The following is a 24,363-nucleotide window of genomic DNA, read 5'->3' on the forward strand; positions in this document are numbered from 1 at the left end:
AGAAGATATTCTATATATTAAATTGTAATTTATATTATACAAAATATTTGCATATCAGTATTATATAAAAATGCTCCTAGATTCAGATGTGCAAATTGGCACTTGCAAACTCCAATTTGTTTCTAGAGCCTGGGAGAGCTTTATTTTTTCTTCTTTTACTTTCCACCACAATCTGTACACTCTCTCTGGTTCAGATGATCCAGAATTCTAAATCTTTTTGTTAAAATATTGAGTTAGTGTGGCTAAGTTCTTGAATACTTTTCTTGAATCTCAGCCTCTCTGCTATTTTATCCCACTCCCATCAGCCTTTAATTAGTTTTGTAAACTATTCTGAAGCAATATAGCAAGTATGAATAACATTAACTGGTTTAAACATTGAGAAGCATAAATTCATCTTAACCTACTCTGGTGGTAATTGGACTTTGATTTTGTTTTTCTTTCAGAAAAGAGGAGGAGGAAAGAACTGTCAGTGCCACATACTGTGCAAAGATTGAAGACCTCCTGCAGCAGTCTGACTTTGTGATTCTGGTGGTAAATCTGACACCTGAGACCCACAAACTGATTGGTAAAAGGGAGCTCCAGATAATGAAACCCACAGCCACTCTGATAAACATCAGCAGAGGTACATTTCCCACCTCACTTCCATCTTCCTGGTTTTATTAAGGAGGCAATTTCCAAATTGTCTGCAATAGCATCAAGGTTTTGGGCCCTGTCAACCTGCACACCTTGCACCAAGCGTGAATATACATGTATATTTTCTCTTTTAAACTTGTTTTTGCATTTGCTTTGTGTGCAGATACTTTTTCCTTGGAAAATGTATGTGCATTGAGTAGAAAATGTATTCTTCATTAACAAGCAGGATTAATCAGTCACACAAGTGAATAATGCCATTCAAAAGTGCCCACAGAGCTGAAAGAATTTTGTGAGCATGCGCAGAACTTGCCACACAACCACTGGCTCACAAGTCCCAATTTCATCAATGCTATTGCCTGGACATGCAGTGTCTCTCATCTTGATTTTTCTGATTTGCTGCTAAAAAGGGAAACCAAGAAAAACAAGCTCATCCCACCAATTTAAAAAAAAACTGAAAAAAAAAAGCATTGAAAACAAAAATTGGAAAAGGAGAAACCAATATGGCAGATGTCAGGCAGCTGAGCCTTGGAGCTTCACTATGAAGTTTGGATTAGAGTAGACTAAGATTACAGCAGTTTGGAAAAGGAAGAGTAGAGTAGTGTACCACATGTGGAGGGGCATAATCGAACGCGAACGCCCATCTCCATGGGCGTCTATGTCCGAAAATGGGTACGTGAAGAAGCGGGACAAACCATATTTTCGAAAAAAATGGGCGTCCATCTTTTGTTTCGAAAATACGGTTTTGGATGGACCAAATGCCACAGATTTGGTTTTTTCTGAGCTGGGTGTTTTGTTTTTTTTTTGAGATAATGGAAAACAAAACGTCCAGCTCAGAAACGTCCTAATCCAAGCCATTGGTCGTGGGAGGGACAAATGTACAACACTGCCATAGCTGTTAGGGGTGAAGGGGGCAACTACATGTGGGTACAGTGGGTTTCAGAGGCCTCCCATTTACCACCACAAGTGTTACAGGTGGGGGGGGGGGGGGGGATGAGCCTGGGTCTGCCTGCCTGAAGTGCACTGCAGTACCCACTAAAAGTGCTCCAGGGACAGGACTTGTTGCTGCTGTATAACCTTGGCACACCAATTGACACCTGAAGACTAATCTCGCTGAAAACGTCCTTTATTTGAATAAGCACCTTTACTCACAGTTAACTGCAGATCAGAGGTTGTGCCCCACTGGCAATGAGTCTCGCTGGTATTGAGATTAGCAGTAGGTCCAAGCTGGCAGAATGGTGTACAATGCCCTCTTTCACCAACATTCAGGGTAAGAACTAAGTGGTATAACGTGGCTAACACATGAACAGGATCTAAAACTGGCTTACAAAAATGGCCACTACCTCATGGACTACCGGAAACAAAACAGGGCACACTCTGACCCAGTAAGCAGAGGGAAAAGCACCATGGGAGTAGAGCCTACCAACTACCAACATCGTGAGCATTTAACACAAGCTAGTGGAAATCACGGAGCCCAATAGCCATACACCCACCACAATGCATTGCTGATGTGACTCTGCAGTGCCCTTAACAGAAAAGGTGTCACACTCACCCGACACCCACATCAGGACTAGGGAAAGGCTGTCAGAGGATAGAACACATTCTGCTGTCATGGAGGTGGGTACGGAATTTGAGGCTGGCATACAGGCTGGGAAAAAAAGTTTGTAAGTGGGGGTTTTTTGATGGGAGGGGGTTAGTGACCACTGGGGGAGTGAGGGCAGGTGATCTCCAATTCCCTCCAGTGGTCATCTGGTTAGTTGGGACACTTTTTTGGGACTTGTTTGTGAAAAAAAAGGGTCCAAAAAAAGTGACCCAAAATCGCGTTAAAAACGCCTTTTTTTTTGATTATCAGCTAAAGACGCCCATCTCTCCTCGGCCGATAACCACGCCCCAGTCCCGCCTTAACCACGCCTCTGACATGCCCCGTCAACTTTATTCATTCCTGCGACGGAGTGCAGTTGAAGACGCCCAAAATCGGCTTTCGATTATACCGATTTGGGCGCCCGCGAGAGAAAGACGTCCATCTTCCGATTTAGGTCGGAATATGGGCGTTTTTCTCTTTCGATTATAAGGTGGATAGTCTGCCAACTCCCAATAAGGCCCAAAGCGGATTATATTCAGCAGGATTTCAATAAAAGCAGCAAATATGAGATTAAAGTAGATAATTTTTGAATAAATGTACTCCTGTGCTCCTGAAAAGAATAAGAATTGAGTTCTCAACTCCTTTGGTAAAGAACGCCAAGGATACACAGTTTGATAACAAAACTGAACTATTCAGAATTTTTTTAATAATGAAGGAAAATAAATTAATCGTGTATCAATAGCTCTTAGGAAAAGAAACAGATCAACTAAATACTTGGAGCTTGTGCCTTCAAAAATCTTGTAGATCGAATTATACTAATTTAAAAAGCACATGAGTTTCCATTGCAGCCAGTGCAGACGACTCAGAGAAGGAGTACTCTATCAAACTTCTTCAGATGGAAAATCATTTTGGCTGTGGTATTGAAGCAGCTATAGTTTAAAATAAAGTTTTACAGAAAGAGTTAAATACAAACTGTTACAGTAATCTAAATGAGATAAAATAAGAGCCTGAACTAATAGCAAAAAATGCTTTTCAAAAAATAATGAATATACCATGAGTATGCATCTCTTCTGAGGCATCTTAATTGTATGTCCCCATTTCCTTACCCCACCATAATGCGAGACTCATCCATGAGCTGGAGCATAATTGGACTGGTGGTTGCTGGGTATCCTGTGAGGTCCAGTGATGTCAGGTCTGGCCAGCCTCTGCTGCTACAGATTCTTGAACTCTACCTCTCCAAAGCTCTGCCTGTTTTGGTCAGTGGGTCTGTGACTTCTCATCACTTGGCCTCCTGCCAAGAGGGCTGCCTGGATGCCCTTGGGCCTGCAACTCTGCCTGAGCTACTTCCCTTGGACCCCATAGCTCCATCCAAGCTGCCTGGAGCTGTTCATATTCTTTGCCGCTGGGCCCCACAGCTCTGCCTGAACTGCTTGAGGCTACCTCCCACTGAACCCCATAGCTTCACCTACTGTGTCTGGGGGTGCTTCCCAATGGACCCTACAGCTCCTTCTGAGCTGCTTGGGGCCATCTGCTGCCTCTGCCGGCTAAACCAACCTTCTTCAAAAGGGGCCTCTGCCAGATCCACAGCTCTTAGCTGTTTTGTGAATCTAGCTCTTTGGAATTCTAGCCCTCTGGAGCCTATGACCTGCCTGGAAGAATCCTCCCAGTGGGCCAAGATATGTCATACCTTATCCTTTTAGTTGTGGTGAGGAGTTTGCCTTGACACTTAAACAAATTCCTGTCACTTCTGTGTAATATGTATACCTTACCACATATTCTTTTCCTTCCACTTTTGCAGTTATTGTCATCTAAAATGTGCAAGCAATAAGTTAGTGATTCTTCTTTCACTGTGAAACCAGAAATTTACATGCTCCACCCTTTGTTATTCTGTTTGCCCTAGATTCTTACTGATGGATTAGTTTACAGATGGCTACCTTCACTGTGCTGTGCTAACCATGGAATTCTATAGAGAGCACTTCTATAGAATTCCATGTGCTATAAGAATATTTCAGTCTTCAGTGACAATGCTTCCGTTTAGTTTTTTTTTTTTTTTCCTAGTTTGCCACCAAGTTGCTCTTTGCAAGATAATTCTGTTTTCCATAAGTAACATTAGAAAGATACGAAGGACATGGAGATAGCAAGCAAATGAACTATGGATAGTCCGGACATATCTGCTTTGCTAGAGTCCTCGTAAGAGATCCAAGTTATGACATTAGTAGTGGATAAGGTGTGAGTCAGGTTATCAGGAATGAATTTGCCTATAATTTTCCAGACTTGTAGCCAAAAATTGTAGATTTCTGGGCATTCGAATAGCGTATGAACCAGGGTACCAGTCACCTGACTACAATGCCAGCAGGATGGAAATGGCAATAGGCCTGCTTTATACATCTTGTTGATTCTATATATGACACGTAGAAAATCCACATGGAAAACATTTCCACCTAAGCATATTTTATAAACTCCGCCTAGATTTAGGAGCAGTATATAGAATATGCTTAGTTGATACCCAGTGCCTAGAACTATGCACCTCAATTTGCACCAACGAAAATGTGGTGTAAATTGCGGTGTATAGATTTAGGCACAGAGGGCCATATTCTATAATTAGGCATGTAAATTTTGAAACGCCTATGAAACACTCATTTCCCTGCCTGTAACCACACCCCTTTTGTCTGTGCACTTTAAAATTTAGGTGCAGTGCATTACAGAATATGCTTAGGGAGTTGTGCGCGTAAATTCTAATTCTCCGAGGACAAGCAGACTGCTTGTTCTCACATGTGGATTGACGTCCGTGTTGGCCCAGGATACGGCAAGTTTTTCAAACAAAAAATATATTAAAATTTTGCCAGAGTCTTTGGGTGCGTGAACTGCGCTCACCGCGCATGTGCGGACGACTTCCCGCCCGATGCGCGAGCATGCCCCTTTAGTTCTTTTTTGTCCGTGACGAGGTGACAGGATTTTTCTTGTTCTCGTTTTGGCCCAGGAACAGAGTATGACGACTTTTTTCGTCTGTTTTTCTATTTTCTTTTATTTTAAGTCATTTCTAAAAAAAAACAAAAAAACAAACATATCTAATCCCGGAGTTCTTCCTTAGTTTTAGTCCTTTTCTAAGTTTTCTTTCTTTTCGACGCAGTCGGCTTTAGGCCGCGCGGTCGGGTTCTTCCCTTTCTTTTGTGCCCTCTTTTTCTTTTTAAAGGCACAATCGCGTCTTTTGATTTCGCCAAAGCCGTTTTTCCTTCCGTCATCAAAGACACCCAGCAGCTTCAAACCCAGCCGCTTGTAGTCTGTGTCTTCGTATGAAGAAACGGACCCAAATGTCTTGAGAAGTCCAATGAGAAAAGCTTTTTGGGGCTCGGTCCGGTCCTTCGACATCAACATCAGTACCAAGGTCGGCGGCGGCAGCGACGTCGGGAGCAGAGGTAATGGCTGCTGATAGACCAACTCGCGCTGGGAGCAGTGAGGCGTCAAGTGGGTCTCCACCTGCCTTAAGGCTTCCTGTTATGCAGGCCCCCTGGGACCGACCTTTGTCGGACCCGGCCCCGAGGAGATGTGAGGATTCCACGTCCTCATCAGTACTGAGGAGTCTCGATGATGGGCGTTGAGCGAAGGCGAAGAAGCACCGTCATCGTTCTCCTTCAGCTCACGGTGCCGGGAGCTCCAGGGTGTTGAGAGAGTCGGCACCTAAGAAGCGTCAGCGCTGAGAGGATCGCTCCCCCTCTATACAGGAGGTGCCAATGTGTCAGTCTTCTAGCAGCCCGGTACCTGCTCCTGAGCCTCGACAGATTCTGACACCGTTTGTTCCACCGACCCTGCAGCCTTCTCAGATGGCAGCTCTTGACGAGCGCATCTGGGCCTTGTTTCCAGAACTTCTGGAAGGACTGCTACGTCAGTCAGCTTTGGTGTCGGGGGTGCTTGCGCCTTCCGTACCGTCTGCTGCAGCAGTGTCTGGCTATTATCCTGCAATGAGGTCCCCAGCCCCGGTGCTGCCTATGGCATCGGCGTCGGCTGCCACCCAGGTCGACTCCCTTTTGATGTCGGTGGAGGAAGCTTTGCCATGGTCCAAGCGGGTGTCGGCCTCACGACATTGCCATCGAGGACGTTGTTCCTCGGCATCAAGGCAGGCTCAGTCTCGGAGTACCTTAACAGAGGTCTTATCCGATACTGAACAGGAGTGTTCATGGGAGTCAGAGGAGGATCCCAGGTACTTTTCTTCTGATGAGTCCTATGAGATTCCCTCTGAACCTTTCCCTCCACCAGAGAGTCTATCCTTTTCCTCTTTTGTCCGGGAAATGGCTGACGGCTATTCCCTTCCCTGTGGAGGTTGAGGATGAGCCCAGAGCTCAGATGCTCGAAGTCCTGGACTATTCTTCTCCACCTAAAGAGGCTGTAACAGTTCCTCTGCATAAGGAACTGAAGGAAGTCCTTATGCGGAAACTGGTCGGATCCCTCTGTCTAGCCTGTGATCCCGAAGAATCTGAATCCCAGTATCAGATCCACGGTGAACCTGGATTGATGAGGTCTCAGTTACCCCACAATTCTATGGTGGTGGACTCCGCCCTCGAGAGAGCCAGGAGTACTAGAGATATGCTTCGCACCGCCAGGCAGAGAAGCTAGGACTCTTGATTCTTATGGGAGGAACACGTATCAGGCTGCTATGCTTGCCGCCAAAATTGTCAGCGTTTTCAAGGCAGAAGAAAAAGAACTGGGTTCGTGAGCCCTTGGGCCACTGCCGAGGAGCGGCAGTGGCAGGCAAAACCACCCCAAACCAGAGACAAAGGTAGAACTCTGACAGAAACAGCTAGACTTCACCTGCACTTGGCCGCCCTTCTCCAGGAGTTGAGCCCCTGGGTGCAGGCGGCCTGCAGGACTTACCGGACAGGGCAGGAACTGGATACCAACTTGAATGAAAAGGGACTGAGGGTCAGAGGGGAAAGGGAAATACATGGGAAGCAAGACAGACTACTGGGCTAGGACTCACGGACAGACAATACAACACTAGGCAGGAAATGGACAGGCTTGAGAGCAAGGACTAAAAGATGCAAAGCAGCCCCTAAGAAAGGAGACACAGACAGGTAAGAGACAGAACTGAAAGCTGTCAGGCAGCCACTAAACAAGAAACACAGACCACCAAGAACTAGACAAAGAAATACAAACAAGAAACAAGACTGGGAAACAAAGCAATACAGTACAAGATAAACTACACAAAGACTAGACTAGAAACAGGCAAGACTCTCAGACAATAAACTGGACTAGGCAGAAGTGCACAGAGCACACCAGCATACCAGGGACCTTAGGCGATGCAAAGGCAAACACAGAAGTTTCCAGGTGATTAATAAAGCCCATCAGCTGCTGAAGTTCAGCTGCAGGAATCACAAGGCAGCTACGAGTGCTGTTCAAGCACAAACAAGAGAAGCAAGGCTGGCAGCCCGGAAGATCTGGACCGGCCTGGGCTGAAGTCTGGAACGTGTGACAGTCCATAGCAGCCACCGGTTCTGGCCACCAGAGGACGAGGTGAGCACAAACAAGGAAACATTCACATACGTGTCAAAAATTCAATCATACTAGCTCTTTACGAGCGTACACTTGCGGAACTCGGTGAGGCAGCTGTCTAGCTTGGTTGATGCACTCTCTCCGGAGCAAGCCGAGCCTTTTCGCCAGCTGGTCAGGCAGCAGAAGGCGTGTCGAAATTTCCTGGCCAGGGCTACGTTTGACACTTTTGATGTAGCATCCAGAATTGCTGCTCAAGGTATAGTGATGCACAGACTCTCATGGCTGCGTGTCTCTGACCTGGATCATTCGGTCCAGCAGTGAATGGCGGATGTTCCTTGCCGGGGGGGGGGGGGGGGGGGGGACAACCTTTTGGTGAGAAGTAGAGGACCTTGTTGATCAGATAAAGAAGCATAATGATGCTATGGATTCTCTCTCCCACCAGATGTCTTCTGCTAATACCTCCTTATCTAGGAGGTGTTTTGGAGGGAAGAGGAGTGCTCCCTATTCCTATCCTAGGCGTAGGTACACTCCTGCTTCTCGGCAGCCTGCCCAGGCTCAGCCCCAGCACGCTCGTTCTCGTCAACTGTGTGCGTCTAAGGCCCATGCTGCTCCCCAGCAAAAGCAGGGGACGGGCTTTTGACTGGCTCCAGTTACGCATAGCCTCAGTAAAAGCGTCCGTACTGGATGACTTGCCGATTGGGGGGAGGTTGTTATTTTTTCACCAAAGGTGGCATCTCATAACCTCCGACCAGTGGGTTCTTCAAATAGACCGGTTACGATACACCCTCAAACTGGAATCCATACCTCCAATTGCCCACCGGAAGCTCATTCGTACAGCTCCCAGCACAAGCAGGTACTTGCAGAGGAACTCTCCGCCCTTCTAAAGGCCAATCGATCGAACCTGTTCCGACCAGGGGAGAAGGGCTGGGATTCCATTCCAGGTACTTCCTTGTGCAGAAAAAGACAGGGGGTATGCGTCCCATCCTAGACCTAAGGGCCCTGAACAAATTCCTAGTTCGAGAAAAGTTCAGGATGGTTTTCCTGGGCACCCTTCTTCTCATGATTCAAAAGAACGATTGGCTATGCTCTCTGGACTTAAAGGATGCTTACACACACATCTCGATACTTTTCAGCTCACAGGAGGTATCTTCAATTTCGCTGGAACGCAGCACTTTCAGTACTGGGCGTATTGCCTTTTGGTCTGGCGTCTGCGCCCAGAGTGTTTACAAAGTGCCTAGCGGTAGTCGCAGCATCTCTACGCAGACTGGGAGTGCATGTGTTCCCTTATCTCAACGATTCGCTGGTGAAGAGCACATCGGAGACAGGTGCTCTACAGTCCATGCAAGTGATTATTCAGGTGCTAGAGCTACTGGGATTCGTGATCAATTACTCCAAGTCCCATCTCACCCCATTTCAAAAGTTGGAATTCACTGGGGCTCTGATGAACACAAAGACAGCTCGAGCTTACCTTCCCGAGGCAAGGACAGACAATCTTCTGTCCCTGGTGTCCATAGTTTGAGCGTCTCAACAGATCACGGCTCGGCAGATGTTGAGACTTCTGGGGCACATGGCCTCCACAGTTCATGTAACTCCCATGGCACATCTAATATGAGATCAGCTCAATGGACCCTAACTTCCCAGTGGTATCAAGCTGCAGGGGATCTAGAGGATGTGAACCAGCTGTCCAGCGACTTCCGGAATTCTCTTCAGTGGTATACGATCCGATCTAATTTGATCCTGGGACGTCCATTCCAAATTCCTCAGCTACAAAAAGTGCTGATGACGGATGCATCCCTCCTGGGGTGGGGAGCTCATGTAGATGGGCTTCATACTCAAAGAGCCTGGTCCTTTCAGGAAAAAGGTCTTCAGATCAATCTCCTGGAATTGCAAGCAATCTGGAACGCTCTAAAGGCTTTCAGAGATCGGCTGTCCAATCAAGTCATTTTGATTCAAACAGACAATCAGGTTGCCATGTATTACACCTACAAGCAGGGGGGCACCAGATCTCGTCGTCTGTGTCAGGAAGCTGTCCATCACGGCATGTTTCTCCAAGCCACATATCTGGTAGGAGTAAACAACAGTCTGGCTAACAGGCTAAGCAGGATAATGCAACCTCATGAGTGGTCTCTGAACATGGGTGTTGCCTGCAGGATCTTCCGAGCGTGGGGCACCCCCTCGGTGGATCTTTTTGCCACTTAGATCAATCACAAGGTCTCTCAGTTCTGTTCCAGGCTTCAGGCCCATGACAGACTAGCGTCAAATGCCTTTCTCCTGCATTGGGGAACAGGCCTTCTTTATCCTCCCATACCTCTAGTAGGGAAGACTTTGCTGAAACTCAAGCAAGACCGCGGAACCATGATTCTCATTGTCCCCTTCTGGCCATGCCAGATTTGGTTACCTCTTCTTCTGGAGTTGTCCTCTGAGGAACCGTGGAGATTGGAGTGTTTTCCAACCCTCATCACCCAGAACGAGGGGTCACTTCTACATCCCAGCGTCCAGTCTGTGGCTCTCACAGCCTGGATGTTGAGAGCTTAGAATTTGCCTCCTTGGGTCTTTCAGAGAGTGTCTCCCAAGTCTTGCTGGCTTTCAGGAAAGATTCCACGAAGAGGTGTTACTCTTTCAAATGGAGGAGGTTTGCCAACAGCAAGGCCCTAGATCCTCTTTCTTGTCCTACACAGACCCTGCTTGAATACCTTCTACATTTGTCAGAGTCTGGTCTCAAGACCAACTCCGTAAGGATTCACCTAAGTGCAATTAGTGCTTATCATCGGCGTGTAGAGGGTAAGCCTATCTCTGGACAGCCTTTAGTTGTTCGCTTCATGAGAGGTTTGCTTTTGTCAAAGCCCCCTGTCAAACCTCCACCAGTATCATGGGATCTCAATGTCGTTCTCACCGAGCTTATGAAATCTCCTTTTGAGCCATTAATTTCTGCCATCTGAAGTACTTGACCTGGAAGGTCATTTTCTTGGTGGCTGTTACTTCAGCTCGTAGGGTCAGTGATCTTCAGGCCTTAGTAGTGCATGCACCTTATACTAAGTTTCATCACAACAGAGTAGTCCTCCGCATGCACCCTAAGTTCCTGCCGAAGATGGTGTCGGAGTTCCATCTGAACCAGTCAATTGTTGTGCCAGCATTCTCTCCCCGTCCTCATACCCACCCTGGCGAAAGCAGTTTGTATACCCTGCACTGCAAGAGAGCATTGGCCTTTTACGTGGAGCAGACAAAGCCCTTCAGACAGTCCACCCAATTGTTTGTTTCTTTCGATCCCAACAGGAGGGGAGTCGCCACTGGAAAATGCACTATCTCTAATTGGCTAGTAGATTGTATTTCCTTCACTTATGCCCAAGCTGGGCTGTCTCTAGAGGGTTATGTCACGGCTCATAATGTTAGAGCCATGGCTGCGTCAGTGGCTCACTTAAAGTCAGCCTCCATTGAAGAGATTTGCAAGGCTGTAACGTGGTCATCAGACAACACATTCAGATCTCACTACTGCCTTCAGCAGGATACCCGACGCGACAGTCGTTTTGGGCAGTCAGTGTTGCAGAATCTGTTTGGGATTTAGAATCCAACTCCACCCCCCTAGACCCATTTTTATTCTGTTCCCAGTTAGTTGTTTATGGTTTCAGGTCAATCTATTCTATGTCCTTGCCGTTGCAAGGCCAATTGACCCATGTTCATTGTTTTAAGTGAGCCTGGATGCTAGAGATACCCCACATGTGAGAACAAGCAGTCTGCTTGTCCTCGGAGAAAGCGAAGATACTTACCTGTAGCAGGTATTCTCCGAGGAGAGCAGACTGATTGTTCTCAGAAACCCGCCCACCACCCCTTTGGAGTTGTTATTACTTTGTTCTATGCTTTTTGATTAAACTAAAGGGGCACGCTCACGCGATAGATGGGAAGTCATCCGCGCATTAGCGGTGCACACTGTTCACGCAGCAGAAGACTCTGGCAAAATTTTTATATATTTTTTTTTGCTTTAAAAAATTGCCATTTCCTGGGCTGACGCGGACGTCGACCCACATGTGAGAACAATCAGCCTGCTGTCCTCGGAGAATACCTGCTACAGGTAAGTATCTTCGCTTTATTGCCAATTAGTGCTCATTATTGCTTTTTAAGTGCTGTTAACAATGCTGATTGGCTTGTTAAGCCAATTTTAATGCGCATTTTTACAGAATATGCATGGATTTTGGCACTGATCTCTAGGCACACTATATAGAATCCGGGGGATAGTGTGTAGGGCTAAGGGCTTGCCGTGAGTGAAGTCACATAAGCTTTTGTACCATAAAGAGGCAATCGGGCTCATTTTCAAAGCACTTAGACTTACAAAGCTCCATAGATTACTATGGAACTTTGTAAGTCTAAGTGCTTTGAAAATACGCCTCAATATGTCCAAAAAATGTATCTTTTCCGACTGGGCTCTAACAACATTGGAGCCAGGTGAGTTGGGGAAATGAAGAGGGAGGATGCAATGATGCAGTTGTCACCATTAAAAGTATAGAGAATTTGGTAGATAGTGAAAGGCTTGTAAGACAGAGAAGCTCTTCGGTGTTGGTTCTACTGATCTAGGTCTGCTACAAATGTTTGCACAAGGCCAGGATGGCCTAAGTGATATCTTTATATAAACACTGAAATTAGAGGTTCAGGCCTAGAAGGATAGTCCACACCTTCCTTGATGATGAGCTTAAATTTAGGACCTTGAAGTTGGCTTTTAACAGCTGACACTAGGTTCATGGATCTAATTGATGTCCTAATGGGCTATCAACCTCTCTAGCTCCTCATTTGGAGGACAGGCCAGTGTGCTTTTGTGAAAAATCTCATTCCTTTGCTCAAGGTGAGTCCAGGATTCTGAAGACTTCAAGGAGCCAAAAAGAATCAGTCCTAACTGGGTACTGTTAACACATTGATGGATGGCTCTGAAAGCCATTGAGATGCACCATCTGAAGAGGCTCCATCTAGCAGTGAGCTCTGGGTGCAGACAATGAAAGGTACAGTTCAGGACTTTATGGGATCAATCTCTAGAGAGTCATGAATGATGTCCAGTCCAGCTCCCTACAAGGCTAACTCTACTGCTGTATTTTTCAAGGTGTAATTGCCCCAAAGAATCACTGAGTCACTCATTTAGAAATATTAGTATACTTGACTCTGCTTATTACATGACTCTGTGCTTTCTGCAGTGTATTACAGGTTCTAAGTTTCTGTTGTATCTCTCCACTGTTGCCACAAATGTGGTGACTTTAGATCCACCCACTTCCCACCCTGGAGGTGACATCATAGCCCAAGTCTTTTAAATTTTACATTGCTTTGCAGCATATGCCTAAGTCTGCACCATGTTTGTGCTCTTTTATGGGCACAAAAAGTATGCTATGGGAGATCTACATATTCCTTTTCATTTTATCCTAGTTTTATTTTTCCGTCCGGCTTGCACAATGTGTAACCATTTCCCAATCCCAGTTCGCTGGAATAATAAACTTAACTAAACAAGATCTACATCAACATAAGGTGAGAAATCCTTCTTTTCTAAATATCAAACCAGTGGAAGTTAATATCCACCCAAAGTCATCTAACTCACCTAAAATTCATGTTGGACTACTTAATGTAGTTACTGTATGATCACTTTATAATTTTATTATTTATTTATTTGAATTTTGCTCACACCTTTTTCAGTAGTAGCTCAAGGTGAGTTACATTCAGGTACACTGGCTATTTCCCTGTCCCTGGAAGGCTCACAATCTAAGTTTGTACCTGGCAATGGAAGGTTAGGTGACTTGTCCAAGATCAAAAGGAGCAGCACTAGGATCTGAACCAGGCACCTCTGGATATCAAGACCAGCGCTCTAACCACTGCAAGGAACAAGCGCAAGAGGGCTTTGCTCCTGCCCCCAACTCCCCCACTGGGCCACCAAGGATACAGTTAGGCCTGGAGAGGGCCTATGGTGATGCCGGGCTGGGAGGAGGGGAATTGCCACTGCTGGAGCTCTTCAGATGGAGGGGGAGGGAACAGAGGAACCTACTTGGTTATTTCAGAGGGGGAAGGGGATTGCAAGGAGGATCAGAGGGCCTGGGAGGAATTTTTTAGTTGTGCAGGTCCTGGCCGATATTCAGCTGGGGCCCACATAACTGACTTATGTGGGCCCTCGCTGAATATCGGCTGAGATCCACATAAGCTCCGGTGGCCAGGAAATCCTAAATTAGCCCTAGATATTCAGTGCCAGGCCATATGCAGACACCGTCACTGAATATCCAGGGCTAATTTAGCTGGCGATGGTCAGTGTTTAAAAAAAATCGACGCCACCAGCTGAATATCTACCCCCTAGTTTTTAAAGTTGGTAGTCTGTATCATCTGAATATCAGCCTGTTTCTTGTTGGCTGCAGCACAATTGTGTTGCCCTAGAATAAAGTGTACATACAAAAGGACAAGTATATGCTAAGTTATTTTGTATTGTACGTTGCTGTTGATTTTTGGCCTTGTAATTTCTGTTGGATGTATCTATAACATCATCTTTGTTTTAAACTTAGGTGCTGTGGTGGACCAGGATGCCCTTGTGGAAGCATTACAAAATGGGGTCATTAAAGCTGCAGCTTTAGATGTGACGTGCCCTGAACCACTGCCAAAGTAATACACTGAGACATGAGTATAATCTAAGTATAAGCCTCAACAGGGTGCAAGATTAGAGATGCAGTTAGAGTGAGGGACTGCAGTTAGGGCAGGGTTAAGGCTAGGCATATGCTTAGGCCCCAAATGTGTAGGAGGGGCACTTAGACGTCTAATTCAAAAATTCCCAAGCAATGACATACCTACCTTAGTAGCCACCTGGAGCGGAGCACCCCCCTCCTCCTAGCAAGGGGTGTGCAGAGCAGGTGCACGGCTGTCGGCTCTGCCGGTCCCATGCCCCCTCTGATGTTATCTTCCTTTTCTTGGGTAGGGGAGAGCCAACAGCCGTGTCCTCTGTGCACCCCATTGCTGTCTGCACCTGGGACGTACTGTCCTCACTGCCTCACCTTTGATACACTAGAGTTCTCAAAGCAGATCTGGCCCTGGTAAGTCACCTACTAGAAGAAAGAAAAGTGAGAAAGAGGGACCAGTGCCATAGTTCTGTGCATCGTCCTCTACTCAGCTGTTTCCTCCTCTGATGATTGTCCTCTGCAGTCAGAACCACACAGGGCTTCTGCATATGAGAGTTTTAAAATGTATTTATATTATAGTAGAGGGGGGCCAATATGTTGGATATTTTCCTTTTATTCTGCAAATTGTGCAAGACCTGACTCTCAGAGAGCCTTTGGTTTGGTCTTATGTTTTATGCTATATCTATTGCTAGATTCGTTTTAATTACTTATAAACCATCTTGTACCCAGAGGTATTGGTGGCTAAATTTGCAGGGGTCTCTTTTTTATGTAACTATAATTCCAAGCCTTTTTAAAACATGTTTTATATATTGAAAACATTTATAACAATCAAGTAATTACGTGTACAACAAATAAACACTGAGCAGGCAACCAGATCAGAAAGTGAAGAAAAAAAAAAGGTAGAAGCATGAAGCCCTACTGCACTATGGCGTCCTGTTACTAAGCTGTGGTGAGCATTAATGCATGCTTCATTTCAGCTTAAAATGGCATACTGTGGGGCATGCTGAGGCATCCCGCGATAATATTTGAATGTGTGTGCACACCCGGTGCATAAAATATATACATCACAAATTGAAACTTCACAATATATTTGCATGGGGCTTTTAGAAAAAATAAAGCCCCCAATTGAAGAGCTCCGGCTGTCTTCATCACGAACTGCCTCGTCATCTTTTTTTTTTTTTTTTTTTAACTTCTCTTTATTCAGAAACAGCCACATCTGGAGGGTTATTTTCAATACGATGCCTAAATCCAGTTTTGGCCTCTTCTGCTCTTTTTTTCATCATTTCTCGCTGAAGTGTGACCATGACGTTCCGACAGTGGGATAATGTTCTTAGTTTTCCTGAAGATAGACTACACCAATTACTAAGAGATCCTCTATTCACTGGAGAAGAAGACGACACATCTTCTACGGAAGAATCACTAAATAAATGGACAGAGGCTATAGCGGTAAAGAAGAATGTTATACATAATGAATTACACTTCTCCACCATTCTACAATATTGTACAGCACAAAGGATTCCTCATGGATTATGCATTTCTAAGGTTCCCACTATGTACTTGGACAACCAAGTCTTTTTAGATAAGTGGTGTGCCATACTTAACAGATGTTCGTTGGACCTGATGATTCTTATTGCAAAGACTGCCAAACAAAAGAGTGAGGAATTAGATGAGATTTTTAATACTAAAATTGATGTTTTATGAACTACAGACAAAAATTTTAATTTTGTCTTACATGACATGAATAAACGGTTAGACCGTTTCCGGAAGGAGATTAGAGTCATGAAAAGTGATAAAGTTGTAAGGGACGATTTTGACTATAGGAAAGGTAATGTGTACCCATGGGCAAAAGCTAAACCTTATGGTAAACCAAGGGTTGATAGGAATTATAAAACTATTCCCTCTAGATCAACTAGTTATAATGCATCCAAGGAGTCACACACTGTACATGAAAATGGAAGGAGCAGAAAAAGAGTTTTGAAACAATTCTGAAGATCTATGCACTTCACCTCCCACTAGTCCAGCTCAACCACAGTCGCACATTGTTTTGACTTAAAATCAGGTTAGGACATCATATACTGTTCTTTCACCTGATGAGGCAGTTTAACCCATTCACAAACCTCTATCACCCTCTGTTCCTTTTCCACCTTCCTTCTCTTTTGTAGAGAATATTTGGGAACCACATCCCCTCCGAGCTCAAAAACTGGCTGTTCCACCACAACCTGTGGATCATTATCAGTCCTCCCATCAATTGGGTCAGTACAGACGCAACTTTCAACAAGGACTTGTCCCGATTAGAGATTGTGGGAGAGGCAGGGACAGACGGAGATTTTGACACCCCAGTTGGAAGTAGAAATTCCCATCTTCAATCTTTCAAATGTAACACTTACTAGAAATCAAGAGATTGCCCTTAAAAAAGGACTTTCCTGTGTTCCTACAGTACGTTATAATACTTTTCAAACTTGTATTGACGTTTTAAATTTATTTGCAAATTACAAATTACACATTTATTTTCTACCACCAGTCCTTCTCACCTGGACTTCTCTGTTGTATAAAAATCCATCTACAGGAGTTCCTACAGGTCAAACAGACCCATTGATATATACATTCAATCAGTGTGTTGAAAAAGATATGATCCTTGAAAAGCAGAAGAAACAGTAATTTTATAATTTAACATCAGAAGAGTACCGTGGCATGAGGTCCCTAGCAAAGAACAAGGAGATAATCATCAAACTCGCCAATTAAGGCGGAGGTATAGTGTTACTTGACAGAGAAACATATATACAAGAAATTTATAAACAGCTGTCAGACCATGAATATTACATTCCACTTAAAGAAGGTCCCACTACAACATTATGAAAAGAAATAGTGGAAATTGTTGATTTAGCTGCAAATGCTGGTTTTCTAACTTCAAGAGAAAAAGATATTTTTAAAGTTGATTTTCCAGTGGTACCCATCATTTATATACTTCCAAAAATACACAAGTCTGTTACTCAACCTCCAGGGAGATCAGTTGTCTCAGGCAATGGGTCAGTTCTGGAACCTTTATCAAAGTTTGTTGATTTTTTTTTCTTTGTCCATTTGTACCGAAGATTAATTCTTACATCAAGGATTCTACACATTTCATGAATATATTGAACGATGTTAATGGTGATCTTACAAGCTATATTATGGTTACACTAGATATAGAATCACTGTATATGAATATACCATAATTGGAAGCTTTAATCATCATTGAAGAAATTTTAAAAGAAAGGACCACATATGGTCAGATTCCCAATTACTTGATAGTAACTTTTACAACTATAGCTTTAATCAAAAATTATTTCAGATTCAAAGAAACGTGTTACTAAAATATAAAAGGTACTGCCATAGGGGCCACTATGGCCCCTGATTTGGCTAATCTGTTTGTTTCATTGTTTGAAAAGACCTTTTTGGAAGAAGACTACTGCAACAGTGTTTTCTTAGGATGTAAGACCCTAATCCTGAAGAAACTTCAGACTACCCAAAACACAGCAGCCAGACTTATCTTTGGCAAGTCAAGATTTGATAGCGCAACACCTCTTCGAGAGAAGCTTCATTGGCTCCCCATCAGAGAAAGAATAAATTTTAAAGTCCACACTCTGATTCATAAGATCATGTATGGAGAATCCCCTAACTACATGAATAACCTCATCGACCTCCCAACCAGAAATAGATCATCGTCTTCTCATACTTAACTCAATTTACACCTTCCCAACTGCAAAGGTATTAAATACAAGACCTCCTATGCATCCAGTTTCTCCTTTTTGAGCAGCCAGCTTTGGAACGCTCTGCCAAGATCCATCCGAACAATCAACGACCATCTATCCTTCAGAAAAATGTTGAAGACCCATCTCTTCAAGAAGCTTACCCTAACGACCCAACTTAACTTTTAAGCCCACCTACATGATTCCTGTCCTGACGATTATTATACCTTAGACCATGTCTCCCAATCTCCTTATGCTCATCCCTCAATCTTTTCCTCTCTATCCTTCCTACTCCTTACCCCTCTCAATCTCTTTTTCTTTTGCTCATCCTATCTTTGTTTACCTCTTCATGTTTAATTCACATATCTTCATAACCCTACTATTACTATGTTTACTACAACTTGTAATATTCTCCTTCAAGACTTTGTAATTCTATTTACTATGTAAGCCGCATTGAACCTGCTATCTGTGGGATAGCGCGGGGTACAAATGTAATAAATAAATAAAACAGCTTTCAAAAATGAGATTATCCTTTACAAGTGGTATATCAATGATAATTTTATCGTGTGGAAAGGCAGTGTTGATCACCATTTGTTTTTATTCAAGGTTAAATATTCAGTACATAATGAAAATGTAATTAGGTTTTTGGATATGTTGGTTAAGAAGACTGGAAATTCTTTCCAAATTTCCATTTACAAGAAACCAATGGATCTTAATACTTATTTACACTACTCAAGCTTTCATGATAGAAATCTGAAGAAGAACCTCCCATTGTGCCAATTTTTGAGGTTACATAGACTTTGTAGCGTTACTTCAGATTTTGAGATACAGGCTAATATTTAGAGCACGTAGATATTCTGAAAAGCTTATTAAAGATGTGTACCATAGGGCCAAGATCACAAATAGGGAGATATTATTTACTCAGAGAAAAGAAAAGTCCAGATTTTGTCTGTACATTATGGTACTCCCATTTAGCAGGAACATAAGAGTAGCCATATGGCTACCAATGGTCCATCTAGCCCAGTATCCTGTTTTCCAAACTGTGGCCAAGCCAGGTCACAAGTACCTGGCAGAAACCCAAATCATGGCAACAGTCCCTACTACAACTCCAGGGCAAGCAGTTGTCTTCCCCATGTCTGTCTCAATAGCAGACTATTGACTTTTCCTCCAGGAATTTGTCCAAACATTTTTTAAACCCAGATACTCTAACCGCTGTTACCACATCCTCCGGCAAAGAGTTCCAGAGTGTAACTATTCATTGAGTAAAAAAATATTTCCTCCGATTTGTTTTTAAAATTATTTCCATGTAACTTCCTTAAGTATCCACTAGTCTTCTACTCGTTCTAGACCACTCAGGAGTTTGTAGACCTCAATCATATCTCTCCTTATCCGTCTGTTTTCCAAGCTGAAGAGCCCCAACCTCTTTAGCCTTTCCTCATGCGAGAGGACTTCCATCCCGTTTATCATTTTGGTCGCTCTTCTTTGAACCTTTTCTAATTCCACTATATTTTTTTGAGATATGGCAACCAGAACTGGACACAATACTGAAGGTGCGGACACACCATAGAGTGATACAAAGGCATTATAGTAGTTTTGGTCTTAATCACCACCCCTTTCCTAATAATTCCTAGCATCCTGTTTGTATTTTTGGCCACCGCCACACACTGAGCAGAAGATTTCAGCATATTATCTACAATGACACCTAGATCTTTTTCTTGAGTGCTGACTCCCAAGGTGGACCCTAGCATCAGCTAACTGATTCAGATTATTCTTTCCAACGTGCATCACCTTGCATTTGTCCACATTAAATTTGATCTGCCATTTGGATGCCCAGTCTTCCAAATTCTTAAGGTCTTCCTGCAATATTTCACAGACCGCACGTTTTAACAACCTTGAATAGTTTTGTATCATCTGCAAATGTAATCACCTCACTCGTTGTATTTCCATATCATTTATAAATATGTTAAATAGTACAGATCCCTGCAGCACTCCACTGGTCATCCTCCTCCATTGAGAGAAATGATCATTTAATACTACCCTCTATTTTCTGTCCAATAGCCAATTCCTAATCCACACCAGAACCTTGCCTCCTATCCCATGACTTTTTAATTTTCTCAGGAGTCTCTCTTGAGGAACTTTATCAAAAGCTTTCTTAAAATCTAGATACACTACATCAACCAGCTCACCTTTATCTACATGCCTTCAAAGAAATTAAGCAATTGATGAGGCAAGACTTCTCTTGGCTAAACCCATGCTGACTCTGTCCCATTAAACCATGTTTGTCTATTCAGCTTATTTTCGAAAGAGAAAGACACCCATATTTCGACCCAAATCGGGAGATGGGCGCCTTTCTCTCATGGGCACCCAAATTGGTATAATCGAAAGCCAATTTTGGGCGCGTCCAACTCCAGTCTGTCGCGGGAACAAACAAAGTTGACGGGGGCATGTCAGAGGCGTGGAGAAGGTGGGCCTGGGGCGTGTTCATTGGCCAAGGAGAGCTGGGTGCCCTCGGCCGATAATGGAAAAAAAGAAGGGCGGCAGTAGCGACAATTTGGGCCACTTTATTTGGACCCTTTTTTTTTTCACGAACAAGTTCCCAAAAAGTGCCCCAACTGCCCAGATGACCACCAAAGGGAATCGTGGATGACCTCCCCTGATTCCCCCAGTGGTCACTAACCCCCTCCTACCAAAAAAAAAAGAACTTTAAAAACGTTTTTTGCCAGCCTGTATGCCAGCCTCAGATGTCATACCCAGCTCCATCACAGCAGTATGCAGGTCCCTGGAGCAGTTGTTAGTGGTTGCAGTGGACTTCAGGCAGGTGGACCCAGGCCCATCCCCCCCCTACCTGTTACACTTGTGCTGGTAAATGGGAGCCCTCCAAACTGCTCCCAAAACCCACTGTACCCACATCTAGGTGCCCCCCTTCACCCATAAGTGCTATGGTAATGGTGTAGAGTTGTGAGCAGTGGGTTTTGGGGGGGGGGGATTTGGGGGGCTCAGCACCCAAGGTAAGGGAGCTATGGACTTGGGAGGTATTTTAATTTTTTTTTACTTTTTACAAGTGCCCCCGGTTGGTGTCCTGGCATGTGAGGGGGACCAGTGCACTACGAATCCTGGTCCCTCCCACGACCAAATGCCTTGGAGTGGTTCGTTTTTGAGCTGGGCGGCTTCGATTTCCATTATCGCTGAAAACTGTTACTGCCCAGCTCAAATCCGCCCAAATCCGATGCATTTGCCCGACACCAACCGTATTATCAAAACAAAAGATGGGTGCCCATCTTTTTCGAAAATACGGTCTGTCCCGCCCCTTCGCGGACCTGTCCTCGGAGATAGTCGCCCATGGAGACTATCCCCCTCTATGTGTTCTATAATTTTAGTCTTTATAATAGTGTCCACTATTTTGCCCAGCGCTGACATCAGGCTTACCAGTCTGTAGTTTCCCGGATTACCCCTTGAACCCTTTTTAAAAATCGGCGTCACATTGGTCACTTTCCAATCTTCAGGTACTATGGACGATTTTAATGACAGGTTACATATTAGTAACAGCAGATCAGCAATTTCATGCTTGAGTTCTTTGAGTATCCTTGGATGTATGCCAACCGGTCCAGGTGATTTACTACTCTTTAATTTGTCAATTTGCCTCAGTATATCTTCCAGGTTCACCAAGATTTCTTTCAGTTCCTCTGCATTATCACACTTGAAAACCATTTTCGGTACAGGCAGATCTCTTATATCTTCTTCTGCAAAGACTGCAGCAAAGAATTCATTCAGTTTCTTCTATGGCCTTGTCCTCCCTGAGCGCCCCTTTTGCTCCTTCGTGATCTAACGGTCCCACGGATTCCTTCATAGGCTTTCTGCTTCTGATGCACATGAAACAGTTGTTACTGTGAGTTTTAGCCTCTGTGGTATGTTTCTCTTCATATTCTCTTTTAGCCTTCTTTATTAATGCTTTGCATCTGACTTGCCAGTGCTTATGTTGCTTCTTGTTGTCTTCATTTGGGTCCTTTTTCCATTCTTTGAAGGACAGACAGTCTTTTGGCTGAAGTGACCTGTTTTACTTCACCTTTTAACCGTACTGGCTGTCATTTTCTCTTCTTTCCACCTTTGCAAATACGTGGAATGCATCTGGACTGGGCTTCCAAGATGGTATTTTTGAATAATGCCCACACCTGACCTTAGCAGCCAATCCTTTTAGTTTCTTTTTAACTATTTTCCTTATTTTATTATAGTTGCCCTTTTCAAAATTAAATGCAGCTACAGGAGTCATCAAGAAACTTATTTACAAGAATTGGCACATCCTAGGGGAACGTTCTTGTTTCAAATATAAAAAACGTGTGGTTGCTTTTGCAAGGCATAAAAATATGAAGGACATTTAGTACCATCAGTACTACCCAGTAACTCTATTGTTAATTCTTCAGAAAGATCATTTGTTCACCAAAGTTGTGGTTCATGGACAGATTGTATACACTCACTATCAAGGAATTCATTCATCCAGTTACAAAACATATTTATAAATTACAACACTTTTCAGACTGCAACGGTTCATATGTTATTTCTATTATTGTTTATCCTTGCTCTCTCATTTACGTAGGTAAATCTAAGAGATTGATTAAGGCAAGTATTATAGAATATCGTAGTTGTATAAGTCGTCATGTTGAGACAGTACTACATATAGATATGAACTTAAAAACAAAAAACTAGTTAAGGTTTTGTTTTTAAGCTCATACCTATATGGAGAGGAGGGAATTTGGATGCCTTTTTGCTTAAGAACAGAAATGGATTTTTACATTAAATACTGTGGTCCCATATAGGCTCAATATGGAGACTGATCTCAAGCCCTTCTTGTGAATTTATGAATATTTATGTTATTTTTTTAAAATTGTTATCAGCAGTCCTTTATATTAATTTGAGTATGCTTAGTTAAGTATTTTAAAATATTTTTTGTATGTTTATCTGCATGTTTTTCTCTTTTTTTCACTTTGATGTTGTATTTTAGCATGTTCATATTGTTCATGTATGTTTTTACAATAGTCTTCTTCTAGGCTGTTTAGAATGAGTTATGAGCTGTTTCCTATTCACCTAACAGTTTTATAGGACTATGGGATTTGAAGTGTTTCTTATGATATCCCCTTTACGTTTCTTATGCTATTTTCAAAAAGAGGCTTGAAACATGGATTTATAACGAGGCTTGAATTGTTCCCCTCCACCCCCCGACTTGTGCCATTATGAAGAAGAGGCTTGAAACACAGCTTTTACAACGAGGCTTGGACCTATGTTTTGTTTGGTACTGTTGCTTTTTAAGTCCACACGTCAGACGCTTTTATTTATTTATTTTTGTGGATCGCGTTGTATTTTGCTATATTGCTAGTTCCTGGTTTTGATAAATACTGGTAAGTTTTTATTTTAACTTTTATTTGCTTTTTAGCACATTAGTTTTGCTTCACTACTATTAAATAATTTACTCGTCGGTCTCCGCACCGTCTTGCGTTCACAGCACTTTGATTTTCACTTCACATGTTAATCACGACACGTTAATCTGCTTTTTTGCTATTTGCAGTTTAAGCATCGTTGTACTTTGGTCGTTGTTCATATCGCTTTTATTTCACTTCCGCACAGCAGGTTTGGTCTTTGGTATTTTGCGATACCGACTTTGTTCTTTATATTTCCAGTATGTTGCGTTTCTAATACAGTATTTTGCTGCTCACGGTTTTCTTCTGTAATATTATGGCACTGTTCTTCGATTTTCATATTACGTGTTTGTGTTTTTACATTTTCCCCCCCTTTTTCTTTTTTTCAGTGTTATGAGGTCGTTTCTTTTGGTAAGGTTTATTCATTGCTTGTTTTGCTATTCATGTTGGGGTTTTTTTTTCTTAACATTCTGTTTAGATTGGTGTTCAATTTTTTTCTCATTTTCCCAGTATAATTTCATTTTATTCTATATATCAAATCTTGCCGTTTTTTTTAATTCACCCTTTTTATTTTTATCTTTCTAGTAACAGATGTTCCAATTTCACATCTCCACATCTTTCTTTACACAGTATTTTCTCTTATTTAAAGTGCAATTTCAGTTGGTGCACTGTCATATCATGATTCTCAGCATATCCTTTCTGTAACAGATGGTGTTTTACATGTTTTGCTGTACTTTGACAACTATACAAGTTGATAGACTGAGTCATATTTAGGGTTTTTGTATAGCGTTTAACTGTTAGGTTGGACCCTCCATGGTCGCTCCCCTCTTTTTTTGTTGTTCTGTGTTGTTTTTCAAAAGGGGGACTCTTTGCTCTTCTTTTTCAATACGGAAATTAAGGTGTGATAT

At 43.2% G+C, this 24,363-nt stretch overlaps 1 protein-coding gene across 3 annotated transcripts in view; it reads left to right on the top strand.

The window, feature by feature from the left end:
* The window catches only part of LOC115475927 (glyoxylate/hydroxypyruvate reductase B-like), a 95,572-nt gene that overhangs the window by 50,248 nt on the left and 20,961 nt on the right, over nt 1–24,363 (top strand). For all 3 annotated transcript variants that reach the window (XR_003943122.1, XR_003943123.1, XM_030212006.1), the window contains exons 5-6: nt 444–622; nt 14,215–14,311. Coding sequence is in view for 1 of the 3 variants with exons in the window: in XM_030212006.1 (XP_030067866.1) it covers nt 444–622; nt 14,215–14,311 (276 nt within the window). In the remaining 2 variants the exon portion in view is untranslated. The remainder of the gene's footprint in view (nt 1–443; nt 623–14,214; nt 14,312–24,363) is intronic.

Source organism: Microcaecilia unicolor, chromosome 1 (assembly GCF_901765095.1).
Source record: "Microcaecilia unicolor chromosome 1, aMicUni1.1, whole genome shotgun sequence".
Lineage (NCBI taxonomy): Eukaryota > Metazoa > Chordata > Amphibia > Gymnophiona > Siphonopidae > Microcaecilia > Microcaecilia unicolor.